The sequence below is a fragment of the Sesamum indicum genome, linkage group LG2, assembly GCF_000512975.1.
Source record: "Sesamum indicum cultivar Zhongzhi No. 13 linkage group LG2, S_indicum_v1.0, whole genome shotgun sequence".
NCBI lineage: Eukaryota > Viridiplantae > Streptophyta > Magnoliopsida > Lamiales > Pedaliaceae > Sesamum > Sesamum indicum.
The window spans coordinates 2,027,828-2,049,535 of NC_026146.1; the positions used below are offsets into that span (position 1 = coordinate 2,027,828).

The window sequence follows — 21,708 nt, forward strand, 5'->3', positions numbered from 1 at the left end:
GCTGCTAGGGTTAGGTTAGAACTTAAATAGGTAGAGTAGTAGACTGGGTAAGGTTGAAGTTGGTCTTGCCTGGTGGGTGAGACTCGTGAGCTTTGCCTAGTGGGCCTGCCAACCGTGGTCATTGGGTCATATATCCCAACAAAGTCTTCGGTAATAATCTATGCCCGTGGCGATTGAGAGGATAGTTCCTTAAGTAGGTCCCATGATTTTCTCCATTGGGAAGTGTCTGGCTCGCCATAGAAATCTGTAAATCGTCACGGTGGAATTCCATCATCAACTGAAACATTCATGTAAATATGATATTTCAATATACTGTGAAGAGAACAAAAAACTGATTTATTCCAGAATAACGCTAGGCCGCCGCTTCTACCCTCGCAATCTACCCCAATGCCATGCATGTTGAAGCAATTTCTAAGCTGTCCAATTCTGTTACCAGTACATTTAGTCTCCATAATAAAGACCAATGAAGGGCGATGAATCCAAATAAGGGATTCCAAACTTTTGATCGCTGGGACTCCTCTCAAGTCTCGACAGTTCCAAGATAAGAGATTTATAATGAGCAACAAAGGCTGTGGGTATCTAAAGATGGCTCCAAAGTATCAAGATACTCCTCAACAAATTGTTTTTTGTTTTAGAAATAAATGAAAGGTTTTTCTTTAATGAATTTATTAAAATGTAACAAGATTTTAATCTATTTTTAAAATATAGGGAAATTTTTAGCTATTTCAACAAATACCGGAGATAAAATGCAGTTTAACCTAAATTCCCTTCCCCTTCTCTGCCCCCATTCTCGCTCTTCACATTACCCACTGCCCTTTGAATTTCTTGTTAAAGAAAAAAGGGAAACAAGTGCACAAACAGAAAAATATCAAATCGTTAGGGGGAAAAGTTTGAAGGATGAGCCGTGGAAGTGGAGGCGGATACGATCGACACATTACGATCTTCTCTCCGGAAGGTCGTCTCTACCAAGTTGGTAAGCATTTCTACTTTCCCAGGGCCTACTTTTCTAATTTTCCGAGCTTAATGACCTAACTTTGTTTTCAGGTATCGTTATTCACTTGCTTGTTTTGTCGGTTTCCGTAAGATTAGTGTTCATGACTATATTGGCATCACTTATGCAGAATATGCTTTCAAGGCAGTTAAGGCTGCCGGAATCACCTCGATTGGCGTCCGAGGGGCGGATTCAGTATGTGTTGTTACTCAGAAGAAAGTTCCAGTGAGTTTTTCTTTTTCTTTTTACTAATTATTGGTAATTTTCTGTTTTAACTTCTATTCTGTGGGTTGAAATTATCAGTTGAGTAATCTATGAGCAGGACAAGCTTTTGGATCAGACAAGCATCACCCATTTGTTTCCCATTACCAAGTACCTGGGTTTGTTGGCTACTGGCATGACAGGTACCTTTTGGTTTGCACCCTCTTTTCGTGTTTGACTAATTTTGTAAATGGGGATAATAAAATTAATTAGTCGTACTAATACATTAAGATCAGACCGTCTGGCCTGCTGGGGGTTGGTTTTTCGAGTGATTTGGAAGGTTTGGAGAGGTGGGAGTTTTTGAGCGAATGTAATGGTGAATGTAATTAATATTGGACTTACTTCTAGATAGTTTTTTCAGGAAAATAACTTGTTAGAGTTAGTAGTGCCACGTCATGCTTTTAACGCTTGAAATGTAAATATGTATTTTTAATTGATGTTATGATTTTATTTATTTATAAAGATATTTATAATTATAATAGTTGAAATATCTATATATATGTGTGTATATATATATACAGATATAGTAATGATTAGGAATTTTTTATGATACTTCTGAAGAATGAGGTTTGAAAGGGGATTATGTTTGATTTTGAATTTGGAGTAAAATTTATTTTGGTACTAGAGTTTTGCTATTAATGTAACTTTGGTGCATGAGTGTTACAGATGACTTAATTAATACCTGAGTTGCATCGTATGTCTCTTTGGTACCTGGTATTACAAATGACTTAATTAGTAATCGAGCTTCACCATTAATATCATTTTGGTACCCAATTCATTTTTTTTTTAATTTAATTTTGCTATTATCTTTTTATGTGATGACCATTTACCCTTTGCTATTAAAATGAAAACTAATAAATATATCAAATAACAAATTTGCATAAATTTCTGCCAATATATTTTTTCTTTATTTGAACCAATTGACTTCTATTTCCATATTTGGTTATCAAGATAATTATATTTTTAGTATTAATTTTGCTACTATCTTTATTATTCAATATATATAGAAAAACTCATTATTAAATAACTTATATATTAATAGTCAAGTCCTTAGGAATAGTAATTTTCATCATCAAAGAGACTTTTTTGCATTTAATCGGGATATTAAAATTGGATTGAAAAATTTAATTTAGATTCAAAAGTTTCAATTTTGGATTATAAATTTTTGAACATTAGAATGCAAATTCAACTTCTCTATGTTCCAATGTGTTTTGAATTTCACTTTTGATATAATCAATTACTAAGTAATGAGTTATCTTATAAATATTGATAAATAAGTGAGTAGAAAATAATAAATTAATGAAATATTATTATCAAGTATAATATTAAAGTCTAATGAAATTCGCATGGTTCAAGTAAAGACAAAATATATTGATTATATTTTATTCACATTTTTATTGGTACATTTATTATCTAAGAGTGAAATGGCTGTAATGTAAAAAATAATGCAAAATAAATAAAAGCATCAATTTGGTACCAAAGTGATATTTTAGGTGAAACTCGAGTACTAATTGAGTCATTTGCAATTTACTCATGTACCACTATGACATTAATAGTGAACTCGTGTACTAATCGATTCATTTGTAATTGCTCGGTTACCAATATGACATTAATGACAAAACTTGCGTGGCAATACGAACTTTAGACTCTGATTTTGTCATTGAGAAAGAACAAAATCCCTCAAAAACAGAAACAGCTCGTAAACCGAACCATCTCTTATTTATATGTATATATTTAGATAGATACAGGTATAGTAATGATAAGAATTTTTTTATAGTACTTCATAAAAATGAGGTTTGGAAAGGGGGCTATGTTTGACTTTGTCTTTGAGAAAAAAACAAAACCACTCAAAAACAGAAACAACTTGTAAATGGGACCAAATATCTCTTATTTATATATATATATATGCATAGATAGATAGATACAACTATGGTAATGATTAGGAATTTTTTACAATACCTTTGAAGAATGAGGTTTGTAAAGGGGGTTATGTTTGATTCTGTCTTTGAGAAAGAACAAAACCACTCAAATACAGAAACAACTTGTAAATGGAACCAAACGTCTCTTATTTATTCATTGTAATCTTTTGATTAAGAGATGTTTCTTGAAACATTTTCTTTTGGCTCAGATTGACAGTTGGAGGAAATGGGAAATGTTGAAATTGTGGAATGAACATTTCATTGATTGGTTGTAGCCAATATATATACATTTTTAGTTGGCCCAAGTATTTCCTTTATGTCATGTTCAAGAAGCAAGTTTCAAGTGAAGCCTGTTTTAATTAAAGCGTGGGTCCATATGCTTAATGAAATATTTGGTGAAACTTTTGGACCATATTCCTTCACTTTCTTTATACGGATGGTTCATTTTGATTTATTCCTTTTCTGTCCAGCTGATGCAAGGACTTTGGTTCAACAAGCAAGAAATGAGGCTGCTGAATTTCGTTTTAGATATGGATACGAAATGCCTGTTGACGCTTTGGCACGATGGTATCTTTAGTTTACTAATGCTTTCTCTAGGTGCACTGAATACCTTATAGTTTAGATTCTGATTTATTCCTTTGTGTTCATCTGAAGCCAAGTACTTTGGCTAACAAGTATGTGCTCTAGATGATTAATGATGCTTGATTTGTCGGAAACAATGGCCCGAACCTAGAATTAAGTAATCCTAGGATGATGTGTCTATTTTCCAACTGAATGATCGACACGGTCAAGCAAATTTACGAAATTCCTTCTTCACTTACAATATTCTGTTTCGAGAAACCAGTACTTTAACTCTTGAGAAGTATGTGATTGGGTGAAGCTATATAGGATTTCATGGACAATTGATTTTTAATATCAGGTTTTAAAGGTGTGTATGTGCCCCTTGGGGATTGCCCAAAGGCAAGGCGGTTGTAAGTTGCCTTGAGATGATGCTGGGAGCTTCTCCTTTGGGGTGCATGCTTGTAAGCTCAAGTGCTTGGGGCACATGCCTCTTATGTATCAATTTTTTGGTATATGCTTTGCAGACGCGTAACCAAAAGTTTCCGTGTTTCAATTTTAAAATGTCCATATAAATCATTTGTCAACGTTTCTTAAAGTTAAAAATCTAATTTTCTCAAAAATCATCTTCATTTATCTTGTGGTCATAATATGTAAAACTTTTGTTGTAATATAATTTAATATCTCAAGAGTGGGAAATGTGTAACCTTCTTTTACTTATGCTTTTTTCTCCAGAATCTTTTGCTACTAATTTGTTATGATTATTTTAGCTTATTGTTAAATAATTAGTGGAATTTGATATTTGTTAAATATTATCCGTAAATATTTATGGGCCATAAGCGCAACCTCAGGCACACTATATTTCGCCTTTTTAAGCACTGTTCAAGTTGTAAATTATACTTTTATTTAGATAAGAAAATATCCATTGAATATTTGATCTCAGGTGTTGCATTCATTATTTCAGTGTATCTTTTGTTGTAAATGTATCCAAACATTGCAGGATTGCAGACAAGTCTCAAGTTTACACACAACATGCATACATGAGACCACTTGGCGTAGGTTCGTGCTATTCACTTCGCTTAACAGATGGATATTTTAAATGGCCCGCCTTCCACATTATACATTGTGTTCATTGGTTTGCCTTGTTTTGTGTATAAAGTTGCAATGATATTGGGCATTGACGAAGAGAAAGGTCCTCAACTCTTCAAGTGTGATCCTGCTGGTCATTTTTTTGGTCATAAGGTGAACATTTGTTCTTTTTGAAATTTTTAATTCCATTTTTGTCATTTTCTGATATGTTGCTTCAGATGCATATACCAAAAGATAAATGAAAAAAGTTCCATATTTCTTTTATATTGATTACTTCTATGAATTAACTTTTCCTCTCATTCAAAATTATTTTCTTTGGCTTGGTAATTAGCGTTTTCAGTGTTTGCTGATTTTCTCATTTCACAATTTAAACGCATTCATTTACTATCAACATGCATTTTTTGCATTGGCCTCTTCCATTAATTGAAAGAAGTATCAGCCAATCCGCATATTTTTTCTCATTAATTGAGAGAAGTATCAGCCAATCCACATATTTTTTCTTTTATAGAAAAATGTAACTCGTAATTCCCTGAACTTGAGACGTTCTTAAGATGAAGTAGACTTTGTTGAGATGGGTGAAACTCTTCCTCTTAGAAATTTATGTGGGACTTTCATCTTGTACAACTCAGGCAAAACTTTGATCTTATAGCTCAAGCAAAAGCACGAAAATAAAAGTAAACTAGTAATTAGATATGTAATAGAACTTTCAAGTTATATATAGTTGTCCCAGATAATATATGAAGAAAGATTATGCTAAAACTTTGCCACAATGGCTCTTAACATGTAGCTCTGTAATGACAAGATAGGCTGGCCAACCTAAAAGACTGGATTTTCATGTCCTGACTCCCTTGGGAGTTAAGACTAAAGCAATTTCCTGAAATGTCCCTTATTGAAATGTACTATCATGCAATGGTTTTCTTGAGAAGATGATCACATTTAATGAAAGGGAGCTATATGGGCATTGCTAGAAGAATCAGGGGAGGGTTCGCTATATCCAAGGACGCATTAAATTAGTATTGTTTTTTGTTCGGCACTTTTTGGGTTTGAAAAGAGCATTTCTTTCCATTTTGTTTTCTGATAGGCAACAAGCGCTGGTGGGAAAGAGCAAGAAGCGATTAACTTTTTAGAAAAGAAGATGAAGAATGATCCTGCATTCTCCTATGAGGAAACTGTGCAGGTAAAAGAAAATGCCTAACATTGAGCCTTTTATTAATGTTGCAGTTTGGATCCTGATCTGTTTGTTTGAGTATAGTTAGTAATGCATGTGCTAGGTCGATGACTTATTTACCCTTCCCATAATTGCTCTGTGGTGTTCTCAAAGTATAGATGACATGACTAACATATGACAGTGGAACACTCAAACTTTAGATATGTGATCTATTGAGTATATTTATTCGTAATGTGTTGTATTTATGGAACCTGGATAATCTCGAATTTCTCTTCTTTTTTTTCCTATTTAATTTCTATGAGCATAACCCCTATATTTTTTCGTATTTAGTCATCCTAAGTAACTTTCCTCATTATCTTCTTATTTTCCATGTCTACTATAATATCTGTCTGCCTTTGCCATGAAGCTTCTGGTACTATGTTATGTGCACCATTGTAGTTGGACAGTCTTAATTGGCCAGAGCATTTGGTATTTATCTCTATTATATCTCTCGTTCTCTGGTGGTAACATGAATTTTGTAGTTTTAAGGACCATGTATTTGTGCTTGGGAATTGCTAGAGACAACCCTTTACACAGCTTTGTGTCTCACTGTAAAATCATGTCTGCATTTGGGCCTTTCCTTTTCCTTTTTTTGCATATTCACAGATAGTGTCTATATGATGCATGATTTAACTTATAGGCGGAGTAGGAATTCTTCTTGGTGGTGGGTTTCAGCAAAATGTATATCTAAAGCATTGTATTGTTGACTATAGAATAATTATGACCATGTGTAGAAGGTAATTTTGGGGTATTTAGGATCTTAGTTATTAGAAAAGTATACTAAAATGCATCTATGGATTTAAGAATTTGAAAAGACATTCAATCCTGAAAATATTTTAAGGACTACCAGTTTGTCCATATGTACAGTAGAGCTGTCTCACAGCAATACTGACATTTGTGTGTGTGTTCTTGGTCTATGTCTACTTTGATGTTTTAGATGAGATTATAACCGAATTACCTATACTTAAAGCTATTGTTTATTCCAGTGTGATTTCAAAAGTTTCCCACAGCTAGTGATGGTGGAAATGGTAATTTGACTGGAGTTACCAGAAGACTTTGGTATGCTAGTCATGGATCTTGTGAATGTGTTATCCTGGTTTCCTGAAAGTCTCTGCATTAGTAACATTCAAATTGCATGCTGGAACCATACATCCTTGACAGTTGATGATTCAGAAGATGGAAAAATATTTTATATATATATATATATGCGGGGTGAATTTCCAATATAAGATTAGCAATCCACTTATGCATTTGTAAATGGAGCACATGTGCAGAAGAGTTCAATGTCTTGATCTCTAACCTTGAAAGAAATAGTCTTAAAACACAAGGTAGCAGTTCTCTTTTGCTGGCTGGTGATGTGTTTTGTTGTTCTATGACATGTTACATTAACTTATGTTTTATGTATTGAAATGCAAAACGACTGTTGATGAGTGCATGCTACAGTTTTACTTGATTAGATGGTTAGAATTGGCCATGTCATCAGTATTGTTTTTTCCCAGGTTGTATATAATGTAATAATTTGTTTTATGAAAAGCTTTTATTGTTTTCTCTTAGGTTTTATACCATTTGCATAAAGTTGGTCAATTTCTCGAGTGGTGGGATATCTTGTTTTTGCTGTTTCTCAAATACAGTTTATGGAAAAGTAGCAGATTCCATGATGCTATATCATGCATTTTGCTGAACCTCCATGAGAGTTTCCTTCAGATGCTTAACGAATATATCCTCTTAAAACTTTATTATCTTGAGAATCAGTATGCTAAATGTGTATAATGTAAACAGAACTTCTGCTGGATCAACCAGTATGGTCATTAAATGTTTTGGCTTGAAATTAATGTAAATAGCCCTTCTGTTTGTACACACTCAAAATGTTACCTATTAACTAAAAGTTCCTTAAGACAACGGTTGTAAACAGTCTTAACCTTAATGACCTGTGGTTTCAATGAATTTGCTTTTGTTTATAATTCCTCTTCTTGTAAATTGCTTTTCAGTTTTTTGTTTAGAGTATTTCTGTTGGAAAGTGTGATTTGATCCAATTCAGTACTTTCTAGTCATCCATTATCTGGTGGTGTAATTTGATGCAAGAGTCGTAAAATATTCAAGGGACAAGTATTACTTCTTGAGCAATGTTCTTCTGGGCCAAAAAAATGACGGGGACTTTGACAAGCTAAACATCATTTATGTTGAAAATTTTAATAATGGTAAATCGAAGTAGCATATTTGATTTAGCAGGGAGGAAGAAGATTCACTTATCCTCTGCAATTGTACAGTGAAGCCTTCTTGACTTGAGTGTTTTCATGAGGTTCTGGGCGAAGAGGAAATTAACAAGGACGTGTTACCTCTTGATTTTAGAAAGTATTCTTTCTGGTTGAAAATCAGAAAAGATGCGTGCTCAAAAGTTAGAAAGAGTACTGCATTTGATCTAGTTGAGGAGATGGTATTACATATATCTATGTCTTTCATTTCAGTATATTGTGGGATTCACATTCTTCGGGAAGTAGGACAAAAGTTTGTGTTTAATTCTTCTCATTAACATCAAGGTTGAGAGTTCTGACATTTCAACTTTTTGTATTTGTAGACTGCGATTTCAGCTCTGCAATCTGTCCTACAGGAAGATTTCAAGGCCAGTGAAATTGAGGTAATCCTTTTAGTCTTCCAGTCTCTTTACAATAGTTGTTTAGTCTCTTTTGTACAAAATGAATGTGCTGGTTGCTCCTTGTTTTCACACTTCACCAACATGCTCTGAGGGTAGCTACTTATTTGTGGAGATTTTCTTTACGCCCAAAAACTTGGCATCCAAAGTTGATACTGTACTGTTTTTCAAGTCATGAGCTTTCCGTATCATTTCAAAAACCTTATTGTATTAATGGAACTTGGGCAAAATCAAGTTCTCTTATCTTGAGACAGTGAACAATGAATTGCTTCTTCATTAAATCATTTGGTCTTTTGCTAGGTTGGTGTTGTAAGGAAAGACGATCCCGTTTTCAAAGTATTGTCAACTGAAGAAATTGACGAGCATCTGACCGCAATCAGTGAGCGTGACTGACCCTGTTGAGTTTTGCGAACTATGTGCTGATATAGTTTCAACATGAACTATGTTAGATGATGGGTAGGAAGGTGTGGGTGTTCTATTTCAATTCAGATAATCATACAATACCTTTCCCCTGGACCCATGTTTATCGTATAAGTTATGCATCTCAGTGGTTCTGTTGGTTATCATATAAACATGCATATTTTAGTGCAATTGATATCATAGTCCTGCACAGATCAGCTCATTTGTGTTTTTGTTTTGGAGAAGCAAAATTGCTGGTGCCTTTGCCATTTCATTAAGAGTGATGAATCTCTCTTCCCTCATTATAATTAGGGGTGGCAAATGAGTCGGCTTGGCTTGCAAGTTGGCTTGCGCTCTTTGAAGAGTCGAGCTTGAGCCAATATATTTCTTTTCAAAAGGCTCGCGAGTTATTTTTTTTTAATATTCTTTTATCTTTAAGTATTTTTATATATTGTAACTGCACATATAATAGTGTATCAAGTTAATAAACAAAATATTAATAATATATTAGAAATATAGTTGAGCAATATCTCATATTTTAATTGTATATCATCATAAAAGTATGGTATTTTGTTATCCATATAAGAATAAACATAATTATTGATTTGTTAAATGATCTAATAGTTGAAGAAAAGTATGAATATATTTTTGTTAAAAATAATTTGGGCTTGTTAATGTAACATAATAAAAAAAAATTCTAAAATAATTATTATTTTGATTATAGAAAAGTTCAGTTATGTGAGCTCGAGCTTTTGAATTTTTTGATGAGTTTGATTCAAGTTGGACTCGTTTATAGTCGTAAATTTAGGTCATTTATTCTCTCCAAAAATATGGAATGATTTTGGGCATTTTGTTTTAACTTCAGTAGCATGAGATCATCAATTCCCTTCTATGAAAGCAATTTCAGGTGGTCGAACCTTTGGCACTTGGCAGGTATTCATAGCTTAGACTTTCTAGGTACTGGTAATTTGTGACACGTGTTTGCAATTTCTAAAATATTTATTATTTAATAAATTATATATAACATAATAAATTAATATAAATTTATAAAAAACAATCAGTGATAAAAAAAAAAACCATTTAACGATAATGGGGCTGGGGGAAATTAAATGGGTGGGTGGGTGGTAGTTATTAATTAAATTAAATATTAAAAATTAATATATCGAAATAATTGAGACACTAATTCTTTAATTATATATAGTATAGATAATTACGCAGGGAAGAGTTCCCAAAACGTTTAGAGTGTATTTCGTGAATTTATATTGTTCAAAATATTTCATTACATGTTTGAGAGCTCGTAACGATATAAAAGTGTTTGATGATTTTTTTAAAAAATTTATAAATCTCAAAATAAGATGTATAAGGTTATGATTGCTTGAGATCTCATCTCTTAACGAAAAAATATACGAGATTAGATAAAAGTATATACGATAAGTAATTTTTAAATGTGTTCAAATTTAAGATAAAAATATAAAAATGATAGTTGATGTTATATGCAAAATATGAGGTAAAAAAAAATATATACTGATTCCAAATGAGGTAATATGTATTTTGTGGAGTAGTGAGATATATCTTTTATTACTATTGCAATTAAGAAATAACAGCGTGCCATGTGCGGCTCAAAATGTTTCGGACATTATACATTAAAAATGAAGCAACGTCATGGTATCTACTCACCCTTTTAAAAAAAAATTATAAATTTATAAAATGTGGAAGTGATATTTACGTATAATATTACATAATTGAATTTCAAAGCACCAAATATATATATAAACATACAAAATGCTAAATTATAAAAAAAAGAAAAGAAAAGAATAATAGACTTAAAAACTAGTGCAAAATTATCTTATTAAATTACATTATATTGAAAAACCCATTGAGGAGATTGCTTAGACTAGTTAGTGATGATTTGCAGCCTAATGAGCTCAAATATCTAAAATTAATCAATTCTTGAATTTTTAGATAAATTTGGCAGAGTATAGTCTAGCTCATGTATTTCAATCAATGTTTATCCAAATCACCAATGGTTTGTTGCGGATGACAGTCAACTCAAAGAACTTTCTAATGGCGTACAGAACTCACTAATTGACTCTATACCCAGTTCTATACATGCCTATAGATAGAGGTCTTGTGCAGTCAACTGGTAACATTGTTCCTCATTCTCACTTTCTTGCACCATTCTCTCTCGATTTTTAGGATATTTCTAGATTATGTTTTGCACTCCATGAATATCAATCTCGCATCATATCTAATAATTATTCTCACTTTATTTCAAGTCTTTTTTTCTTCCCTTTATTTCTTCTTTAATCTGTTTTTCACTTAGCATCGGAGTGCTAAATTCAGTTTTGCAAGGCTAGTCCAACGATAATTTTAGAATTTTCTTAAAAATCATTCGACCCTTATTGTGTGGCAAATTTTTGGTACCCATCTAGTAAATTCAATGAGTTTTTACTAATGAGAGATCTATTTATTAGGCGGAAGTAAAAAAGAGGGCTACTAAATATAATTTTCAAACCAGAGGAGGTTTTACATGTAACTATATCAAATTTGAGGGGAGGACAGTGCAATTATCCTATTATTTTATAAATTTCCTTTTTGAAATAATAATAAAATAGTTGAGGCGAGGGTGAGAATAGTAGCTAATAGAGGGAAACAAGGTTTAATATTGGTACAAAGGCTGTGATGCAAACTCTAAACGTGTTACACTTCTAACACAATTCAGATTGATTGAGGCTCCTCACTTTTGGGACACTTTTAACTCAAAAAGAAAAAGAAAATCCAATCCCACTTCTTCCCCCAACCCTTTTTCCCTCTTCTTTTTCCCCCAATTTGTTTTTTCCACACTCAAAAAACCCTACTTTCCCACCTCAAGGTTTTGTTTCGCCCCCCTTCCTCGTTAATTCATTAGGGCATTGGGTTTCTGAAGATAAATATGGAGGATGTGGAGCAGAATAAGCTGTTTGTTGGAGGCATTTCCTGGGAAACGACTGAAGATATTCTCAAAGAGCATTTTGGCAAGTACGGAACCGTTCTGGGCTCTGTGATTGCTAAGGATCGGAATACCGGCAGCCCTAGGGGGTTTGCTTTTGTTACGTTCTCCGAATCTTCGGCCGTTGATCGGGCGCTTCAGGACTCCCATCAAATTCTTGCCAGAACGGTGTGTTTGTGATTTTTTTTCCACTTTTAGGGTTACCTTTTCTTTTTCTTTCTTTCTTTTTTTTGAGGTCAAAGTATGATTTTTGGGGTTCTTGTGTTGTATTGTGTCGGAAGCGTGTCTGGATTGATGTTATGTGTCCTTGGTTTTGTGTATGAATTTCTATATCATTGTGAACCTTCTTTCTTTGGTGTATGAGCTGCTATGTTTTCCTTTTCCATCAACACTTTTTCCTAAGAGAAAATCTACGATTGAGGTATATTTTTTTTTTCTTTTTTCTTGGAAGCAATTTTCTGTTCTCTTTGTTTTCTTGCATTGTTCGAGTTTTATACTTTGGGCTTGTGGGTGTTCTTGTTCTTTATCACTACTATCTTGAAATATTTTATTGGAAATTTTTTTATGGCGTACTTATTCTTTATCTATCGCTTGGCTGAAAGAGATCAAAGCTTTATTTATACTTTTTTTTTTTTTTTTTTGGTTTTGTTGTCCTTTTGCAATATTTATTCTAGGATTTTCGGGAAGCTTACCCACCATTTAATACTTGTCTATTGATTTTATCTCAATGAGATTATTTTCTTACATTCTCCCTTGGTTTTAAACTTTCTTCTAATTACAGCTAATTTTTGTGATAATCTGAAATGCTTGTAATTGCTAGAGGCTAGATTTTTGTTCAAGAACAATTGACCCGTCTTGTTTATTGTTATCATTTACACTTCTGTTAGTGAAAAATAATCTAATGCTAACAATGTTCCCCCGGGTTATCTGGTTTTTCAAAATTGTCTTTCATGTCTTTCAATAGGTGGAAGTGAAAAGGGCTATTCCCAGGAGTGAACAACAAAGTCAACAACAGCCTCATAGGGGATTGAGTAGGAATAATAGTAGGACTAACAGTAGGAGCAACGAGCAGTTTAGGACAAAGAAGATTTTTGTAGGGGGTTTGTCAGCTAACCTGACTGAGCAAGAATTCAGAAGTTACTTTGAAAAGTTTGGTAGGATCACCGATGTAGTAGTGATGCATGATAACATGACCCATAGGCCAAGGGGATTTGGTTTTATAACGTTTGACTCAGAGGACTCTGTTGAGGAAGTTATGCAGAAGAACTTTCATGAGTTGATTGGCAAGCTTGTAGAGGTCAAAAAGGCCGTGCCAAAAGATGGAATTAGCAGTAGTAGCAATGGTTATAATGGAAGGTTAGGTGGTGGTAGAGGCCAAAACTTTAACTCTTATCAGCAGGGGGGTTACACGCCTTACAATACAAGATTTGCATATTTCCCCGCTGGATACGGCAATGTTGCTGGGTACTCACATGGACCTGGAATCTTTGCTGGTGGTTATGCTTCAGGAGGGTATGGTGGAATTAGTTATGGGCTCAGTCCAATTCCCTCAAGGAATCCTTGGAGTCCTGCAATGCTTGGTGTTAGGGGAAGTTTCTTGCCTTATGGAAGTGCTGCTCCTGTCTATCCCACCTATTTAAATGGTGGACCTGGAGTCATGGGTTTGGCTACGAGTGGATATAATGGGATCTTGGGCACTGGATTCGGTGGAAAATCGGTACAAATGGGCAGTGGAGATGCTCAAAACGCAGCTGAGTTGATACCCTCTCAGCCTGGTGCGAACAATGTAGATGCCAATTCTTTCAGTTCTGGTAGAGGCCATGGAGCTGCTGCTAGCAAACAGAGTCAAAAAAGTAACGATAAATCTTAGTAAGCTACTAATTTAGCTGACTACTTGGCGTCTTGATTGTGGATATTGACATGTTAGAAGTTTGTCCCACTGACGGGTTGGTATCATTATTCCAATGTCTTCACTTTAGATGTCTTTCTTATTCTTATAAAGATTCGGCGTGTTTTACTTATTTTTAGTGTCGAAAATTCATGGATTCTGGATTCAGTTATTGTAATATAATTTTTTTATATTTATCCTCTGATTCTGCTTTCCCGTTTACTAACAAAATGTCCGCGGGCATGCTCTGGACATCAAGGTCTTTAACCTGTGTGAATCAGTTTCCTTCTGTACGGCAAAGAAAGTGTGTTCTGATTGTTGCTTGAATATTCCTTACCAGGAATATGCTTGCTTGTGACTGTTACATTTGGTCTTGTAAATTTGGTTTACTGATCCGCTCCTTAGCAAACAGAAGCTGAGTTCTCAGAATGGTACAACTTTAGCCTTCGTCAGCTGCCGATAATCTCCTATAGTTCTTCCGCTGCATGCATCTTCTGTGATTAGTCATCATCTCATTCTCTTGTACCTACGAAAAGTCAACAGTATATGACTAAAAGAAATACTGTGTGTTGTATTTGGACAAGGATTACATGTTTATTTAGGGAATGGCAATCGAGCCGGAGCAATCAGGATCCCCTGGTTGTGGCGGGTTTGGTATTCCTTTTAGCGGGTTCGGGCTCTAATTTGTTGAACCCGCTCGATTCTGGTGTGGGTAATGGGTTTTGTACTAGACCGGCCGATTTTATTATTATTTATTTATTTATATGCAATGCATTATTGATAAGAAATTATGGCATTATATTTAAATCTTTAACCATTTTAGTATATATCTAATTCTATATTAAAAATACAAAAAATAAAGAATTAGTTTAATATATTATCTGTATTATATAATTTATTATAGATGAAAAAATTTATGTTAAATTACCTAAAGTTTATATTTAGTATTACTTATAGAAAATATTAAATGATTTTTGTATATATAATTCATTTTAGATAATAAAAATATATTAATTTAAATTGGTATTACATATTGAAAAATTAAATAATTAGATGAATGTATCGTCTCAAATGAGTCGGATCGACTCGCAAGCAACTCGTTTTGAAGCTCGATTTCTCTCGAGCTCAAAATATTCTGTTCATAAACTTACGAGTTGGCTCCTGAGTTTAATATTTTTTTATCTATTTTTTATTTTTATAATTTTTATATATTTAACTCAATATGCAATACTATATCAACTCTATATTCAAAATTAACCATATGTTATAATTATTACCGATATCATATATTTAACTTTAGATAATAATATACTATGGAACTTTTATTTATATATTTAATCTCCATACAAAAACAAGCTTAACCAATAATTTAGTAAGTTTTAATATTCTTTTTGTAAATAATTATTTTATATGACTCATATAAATTTTATGTTAGATTTAATATGCATTTGTAATCTCTTATACTTTTTTAAATTAACAAGTTCTAACAATAAACTTATAATTTTTATAATTTATTTGTGAGTATATATTTATACCAAGATATATAGTATGCAACTTATTAATACATATAAACTTATGTCAAAATTTGGTGATTAATAATATTGAATGTTGGAAAATTTTAATTAGTTTTATATTTTTATATATATTTATATACATATATATATATATAAATAATGAGAACATTCATGCACTATTTTTGTACTTTGGTTAAAAGATTCATCTTTTAATTTGTTTTCTATATAATGAGATCAACCAGTTTTAAAAAACAACTTATGTTTATTTCTTTTATAATATAAATAATAAAATAAAATTATGTGCAAGTATTTTAATAATTTGATGTATATTTATTCTCGATACTTTTACTACTACTAAATTAATTAGCAGTTATAATAAATTTAATTAATTTCGTAGCATAATAATTAGTAAAAGTATTGAGATATTTAAATTTGATTGTGAAACTTAAATATAGATTCAAAAGTTTAAATTTTAGATTATAAATTTTAAAGACTTAGAATGCAAATTCCACTTCTCTATAGTAGCAATGCATTTTGGATTTTTACTTTTAATATAATTAATTATTGAGTAATAAGTTATCTTATAAATATTGATAAATAAAATGAGTAGAAAAAAATAAATTAATGAAATATTATTATTAAGTATAATACTCAAATATAGAAAATGAAATTGAGAAAATATATTGATTAAATTTTATTTATTTATTTTAATATATTTATTGTTTTTATTTATTATCTAAGGGTAAAATAGTTATTATATAAAAAGATACATAAAAACCAATAAAAAAATTGGGTACCAGACCGATATTAATAGTGAAACTCGAATACTAATAAGTCATTTGTAATTACTCATGTACCAAATTGATATTAATATCAAAACTTTGGTACTAACTGAGTCATTTGTAATTATTCAGGTACTAAAGTGATATTAATGTCAAAATTTGGGTATGAATATAAATTTTTCTTTTTTAATTAAAGGATCGCCTGATACGACCCAGGAATGAGCTAGTAGAAGCAATAAAGCAAAACCGCATAATAACGAAAAATTAAACGAATCCAATGGTGTATCCTAAGAGTTCTCAGGCATTCGATGTACTAAAATGAAAACGAACATGGGGCTGATGCCTAATTATCAAAATTGAAAATATTAGGGTGAAAACGATATCTTCATTTTTCACGGTTGCTTGAAATGCTCTTCACTTGAGGCTCCAACATAACAACCCTCTAATTCGTCCACACCACACCGAGGTTAGGATCTATACGTTCTCTTTGCTAGAAGAGAAGAAGAGAAAAATGCACCTAGTGCTGGGGAGAGAAGGGGGCGGGAGCTCCCTTGGAAGAGGGGGATTATTCTTTTTGTGTAATAATGATTATAATTATTTTCCAAATAATTATATTTCATATATATATATACCTTGTTTGATAATTATTTCTAAATATATTCTATTATCTACAAGGTATATTTATCTTTATCCCAAATAAAGAGATCCCCAAAATGACTAGAATTGCACTTTTGAAAAATACAATTTGGTAGCCATTTATTTCCTTCCGTAAAATTTTCCATTGGCTCAAAATAATGGGCTTGGCTGATTTTTACCTTTAAAAAATACAAGTCCAATAAATTTTTTATTTAAATCCAACTTAATAAAATCCAATTTTATTGAGCCCAACTTGTATTTAATCTAATTAAATATATAAGCCTAAATTATCCTCATTATTAATAAGGTCCACCTTATTAGATTATAAGGGCAAGCTCAATATAAATTAATGCTATTGATTTATTCTTGGACCCTTTTTCATCCAATGGATCTCTCTTTGTAAGTAATTCAATTACTTATGGAATTATTTTTAAATTAATTCCTTATTCCTTTTTGCTGATTTGTGTGCTACTTTTTAGGTTCAACTTTCAGTTAGACTTGGACTAGTGTCCAATGTTATTATTAATTAAATATAATTTAATTAATAATTCTTGATTAACCCTCAATAAAAAGCCCGTCACTATAGGTGGCCGTCTATTAGTGGTCCATGACACTAGAGGTTAGGTGAATAACTGTGTAAATATTTAGGCTCTCGAGTCCATACAGGTACGGTCCTTCCGTCTACTTTCTCCTAGTCTTAGTCTACGGCATGGAATTAGGTGTTGATTTTCATCCTGGACTGGGCATCTGTGTTTAATACTTGAGACTACGTCATGCCAAGTTTCTCAGAACCTCCTTTTTCTATTCAATCAACTACTATGACCACAGATTCATAAAGTGTGAACGCATCTCCAAGTGCATAGGAGATACATCTGTCACATATTAAAAGGGGATGGATCCTTTTTTTTTGGAACTCACCGTCCTCGCTACATACTTCGACTGCACTGGACAAGACTTATGATGATCATGTCTGTGACACAATCACCTCTCGCAGATTCAAGATACAGTCATCTTATGCACGTGATTGTCGTGATTCCTCAAGTCTGAGGACTACTCTCGTACTATCAAAGTAGGGACTCAAGTCATATCGACCAAGCCTCCAAGGCATCCATATGATGATTCCCGCAAGTCATTTCAGTCAAGTGACCACCTTGTTAACTAACCCACTGAAATTGCACATACGTCCAACGTCTGTCTGATGAAATGCGGCACTCATTTAATGAATGTAATACTCAGTGCAAGTCTCAATAAGACTCTCGATGCCCAGTTTCAAGGTCATCGACTTGGAACATTTCAGACCAACCCTCAAAAGTTGGTTTAATAGCCGTCATCTAATGCGCAACCCAACTACATTTTGCACTCCACACAAATTATATCGTTCTATCATCATTTTCAATCATTATTCTCATATTGATTCAAGTTTTTCCCTTCATTTATTTAGTAAACACAATTCTGACTTAAACATTGGAGTGCTAATCTTTATTTTGCAGGTTAGTCCCCCATTAATCTTATAATTTTCGTGAAAGTCTTTCAATCCTTGTGGTGCAACTGGTATGCATCATTATTCATATTTTCTCATTCCAATCATGTGAACATAATAGGAAATGATAATTCCTCTGTTTTCTAGTTTCTTGTATATAGTAAGGGCTAAGTTTACTTTTGGTTCCCTGAATTAATCACTACATCACTTTTGATACCTCCTGTTCCAACCTTGTTAATTTTCGTCCCTAAATTTTTTAAAATAATCAAAGTTAATTTTATCAGTTAGTTAACCATTTAAACTACGAACCCTTTTAGAGCGAGAAAAAGGACTGCCAACAAACAATAAAGGCAAAAATGTAACAGTCCTTATTTGCCATATGGAAAAGAAATTTGAGACACCATTTTAGGTGAAAAATGACCAAAATTGAGATAAATTCACTTATTTAAAAATGACCTAAATTAATTTTGGTACCCCATATTTTAATATCAGTATTTTTTATCTCTAAGTTTTTTAAATTAATCAAATTTAGTCTTAATTGTAGTTGACCAAAAATGTCCCTCCATTAATGAATAACTGTCAGGACTAACTTAATCATTTTAAGAAAATTCAAAACTAAAATTGATGAATTCAAAACGTAAAGAACCAAAACTAATTTATTGTAGGGACCAAAAGTGAAATTGTCCCTATATAGTAATCATAAGATATGATATATCAATATAATCATTTCTAGTTCTTATTACATTTATGATTCATTCCATGCTTATATGATTCTATTCCTAGGCACCAATAAAAGCATAAAGGATCAAAATTGGAAAGGGCTAATTAGATGCTTGAAATTAAATTAGTAACAAAAGGAGGGATTTAAAAAAAAATGGCCAAATTGCATATTACCCCCTTGTATTTTCAAAAAATAAGATAAAAACCTCTTTTTATTTAAAAAATAGGTCAAAACTCCCCTCTGTATTTTAAAATCCTGCGCAAAATCCCCTTTTTGTCGGAAGCTAAGAGAAGGTGAAGTGTACTTGTAGTGGTGCGAGTGGACAAGATCTTTTTGCGGAGTTTGACAATTCTTTTGCTTTAATTGACAAAAATACCCCTATATTGTGCTTAAAATTACCATGACCAAAGGTATGTGTTTTAACTTTATTTTTAATTATTTTTTTTATATTTTCATTCCTCCTAATTAAATATATTTATTTAAATATCAAAATATAAAAAATATATATATTTTTATAAATTCATAATTTAATTAAAAATAAAATTAAAATCACAATACAAAGAATATTATGTTTTAAAATTTAAATATTATATCAATGTAAATGTTAATGAACAATAACAATAATATTTTATTAACTATTTCAAATTAATATTTAATTTAAATATTTTAATAGATTATTCACTATAAATTATTTAAACTTAAATTACTAGTATATGTATTTATAATGAAAATTTAATACTCTTTTTTATTATTTTTAAATTTTAAATCAATTTTTGTTATTTATTAAAAAATAATAAAAAAAATGGACGACCGTTGCCGTCGCCCAAAGTACCCTGGGCAACCGTCGCAGCGATCGCCCAAAATTCCCCTGGGCGATCGCGATGCGGAGGCCGCCCGTGGGGATCTGAGCGATCGACGTGTCGCAGTTGCCCAGAACATTCCATCTGCGTTGGCGGCGGCGTTATCCCTTTGTGCTGGGCGAGGAGAGTGTTATGATTTGTTGTGGAATGAAGAGGAAGAAGAAAGAAACAGAGAGGGATTGCTTGCATAAACTCGAAGATAAATTCCTTTCATGAAAACTTCCAGACTTCTGTTACATACCCTTATAGGTTAGCAATATCCTTTTCTTATAACAAAGCACTAAAAACAAAAAGAAGTTAGGAATTGGAAGTGGTGGTGCTGAGAGGTACGACTGCAGGCTGGAGTGCGCATTCTGTTGAAAACCCAGAACATTTGATTTGGAACGTGACGTCATCGCACTTAAGCTGATTCCCCAATTTTAACTTAATACGGCGTCGTTGCTTCCTCTGTTGGCTGTAACATTGCCTCTTGCTGAACTTGACCCTCGTCCCTGAGGGTCATTATCAATATCTGGAAACTTGGCGACAATATCGTAGTAGTCTTCCCAAGTAGCTTCAGCTTCCGAGTAATCTTCCCATTGCACCAGAATTTGCGGAACTGCTGTATTCCTTCTTGAAATGAGACGTCGGGCTAATATTTTGACTGGGTGAACTCTACAAACTCCATGGTCAGAGAAGTCAGGTAATACAGGAGCAGGTGTATGCTTGTGCCCGATTTTCTTTTTGAGGAGTGAGACATGAAATATTGGATGGATATTTGCTGAAGGGGGAAGCTTAAGTTTATAGGCAACTTCACCTATCCTTTCTAGAACCTGAAAAGGTCCGTAATACTTTGGAGCTAGCTTCAAGGTTTTCCTCAACTGCAAGGTGTTTTGTCGATATGGCTGCAGCTTCAAATACACATGGTCCCCTATCACAAAACTCCTTTCTTTTCTATGCTTATCTGCATACATCTTCATTCGGTTTTGTGCTTCTGCCAAATTGAGCTTAAGCAGCTCCAAAAGTCTGCTTCGTTCTTGCAGATATTCTTCCACCTCAGTATGATTTGTGGGAATGTATGGATCAATGGTGAGGGGTCCAGGTAGGTACCCATATAGCGCCTGAAAAGGAGTAAGTTTTAGTGCAGTGTGGAAGTTAGTATTATACCAGTACTCTGCGAGAGATAGCCATTTGTTCCACTGCTTGGGCCTTAGATGACACATACAACGCAGGTAATTTTCTACACATTGATTCACCCGCTCTGTTTGGCCATCAGTCTGAGGGTGGTAAGCTGTGGAGAGGCTGAGGGTTGTACCCAATATTCTGAAAAGTTCCTTCCAGAATGAACCCGTAAATATCTTGTCCCTGTCGGACACAATGTTAACAGGCAACCCGTGAAGTTTGTACACGTGATCCATGAAGATGCGAGCCACTGTTTCAGCAGAAAAAGGGTGAGCTAACGCGATGAAGTGAGCATACTTAGTGAAGCGATCCACGACAACAAATATGCAGTCCTTCCCTTCGGATTTTGGCAAGCCTTCTATGAAATCCATGGAGATGGAGGCCCACGCTTGAGAGGGAATTGCGAGGGGCTGAAGTAAACCGGGGTAAGGCATATGCTCGGCCTTGGATCGTTGGCATACATCACAACTTTGGACCCAACGAATTACATCTCTTTTCATTAGAGGCCAGTGGAACATGCTTTTAAGACGTTGATAAGTGCCGTTGATGCCTGAATGCCCACCAACAGCAGAATCGTGCAGCAAGCTTATAAGCTTTTCTCTT

At 33.2% G+C, this 21,708-nt stretch overlaps 2 protein-coding genes across 2 annotated transcripts; both read left to right on the forward strand.

The window, feature by feature from the left end:
- On the forward strand, positions 751-9,307 carry LOC105177080 (proteasome subunit alpha type-6). Its single transcript, XM_011100106.2, has 9 exons — positions 751-973; positions 1,122-1,216; positions 1,314-1,395; positions 3,642-3,738; positions 4,730-4,788; positions 4,889-4,971; positions 5,900-5,995; positions 8,601-8,660; positions 8,976-9,307. Exons 1-9 carry the CDS (start codon positions 898-900, stop codon positions 9,066-9,068), a joined length of 741 nt encoding a protein of 246 aa, XP_011098408.1. The 5' UTR covers positions 751-897; the 3' UTR covers positions 9,069-9,307.
- LOC105177086 (heterogeneous nuclear ribonucleoprotein 1-like) lies at positions 11,774-14,156 on the forward strand. The gene is made up of 2 exons (XM_011100110.2): positions 11,774-12,231; positions 13,028-14,156. The coding sequence occupies exons 1-2, from the start codon at positions 12,007-12,009 to the stop codon at positions 13,931-13,933; spliced, it is 1,131 nt and encodes a 376-aa protein (XP_011098412.1). The 5' UTR covers positions 11,774-12,006; the 3' UTR covers positions 13,934-14,156.

Excerpts from the sequence above, each read along its gene's own strand:
- LOC105177080 (XM_011100106.2), top strand. The coding sequence starts at position 898 with ATGAGCCGTGGAAGTGGAGGCGGATACGATCGACACATTACGATCTTC. Across the intron at positions 974-1,121 it reads AGGTCGTCTCTACCAAGTTG|AATATGCTTTCAAGGCAGTT; the intron begins GTAAGCATTTCT and ends TCACTTATGCAG. Across the intron at positions 1,396-3,641 it reads GTTGGCTACTGGCATGACAG|CTGATGCAAGGACTTTGGTT; the intron begins GTACCTTTTGGT and ends TTTTCTGTCCAG.
- LOC105177086 (XM_011100110.2), top strand. The coding sequence starts at position 12,007 with ATGGAGGATGTGGAGCAGAATAAGCTGTTTGTTGGAGGCATTTCCTGG. Across the intron at positions 12,232-13,027 it reads ATCAAATTCTTGCCAGAACG|GTGGAAGTGAAAAGGGCTAT; the intron begins GTGTGTTTGTGA and ends GTCTTTCAATAG.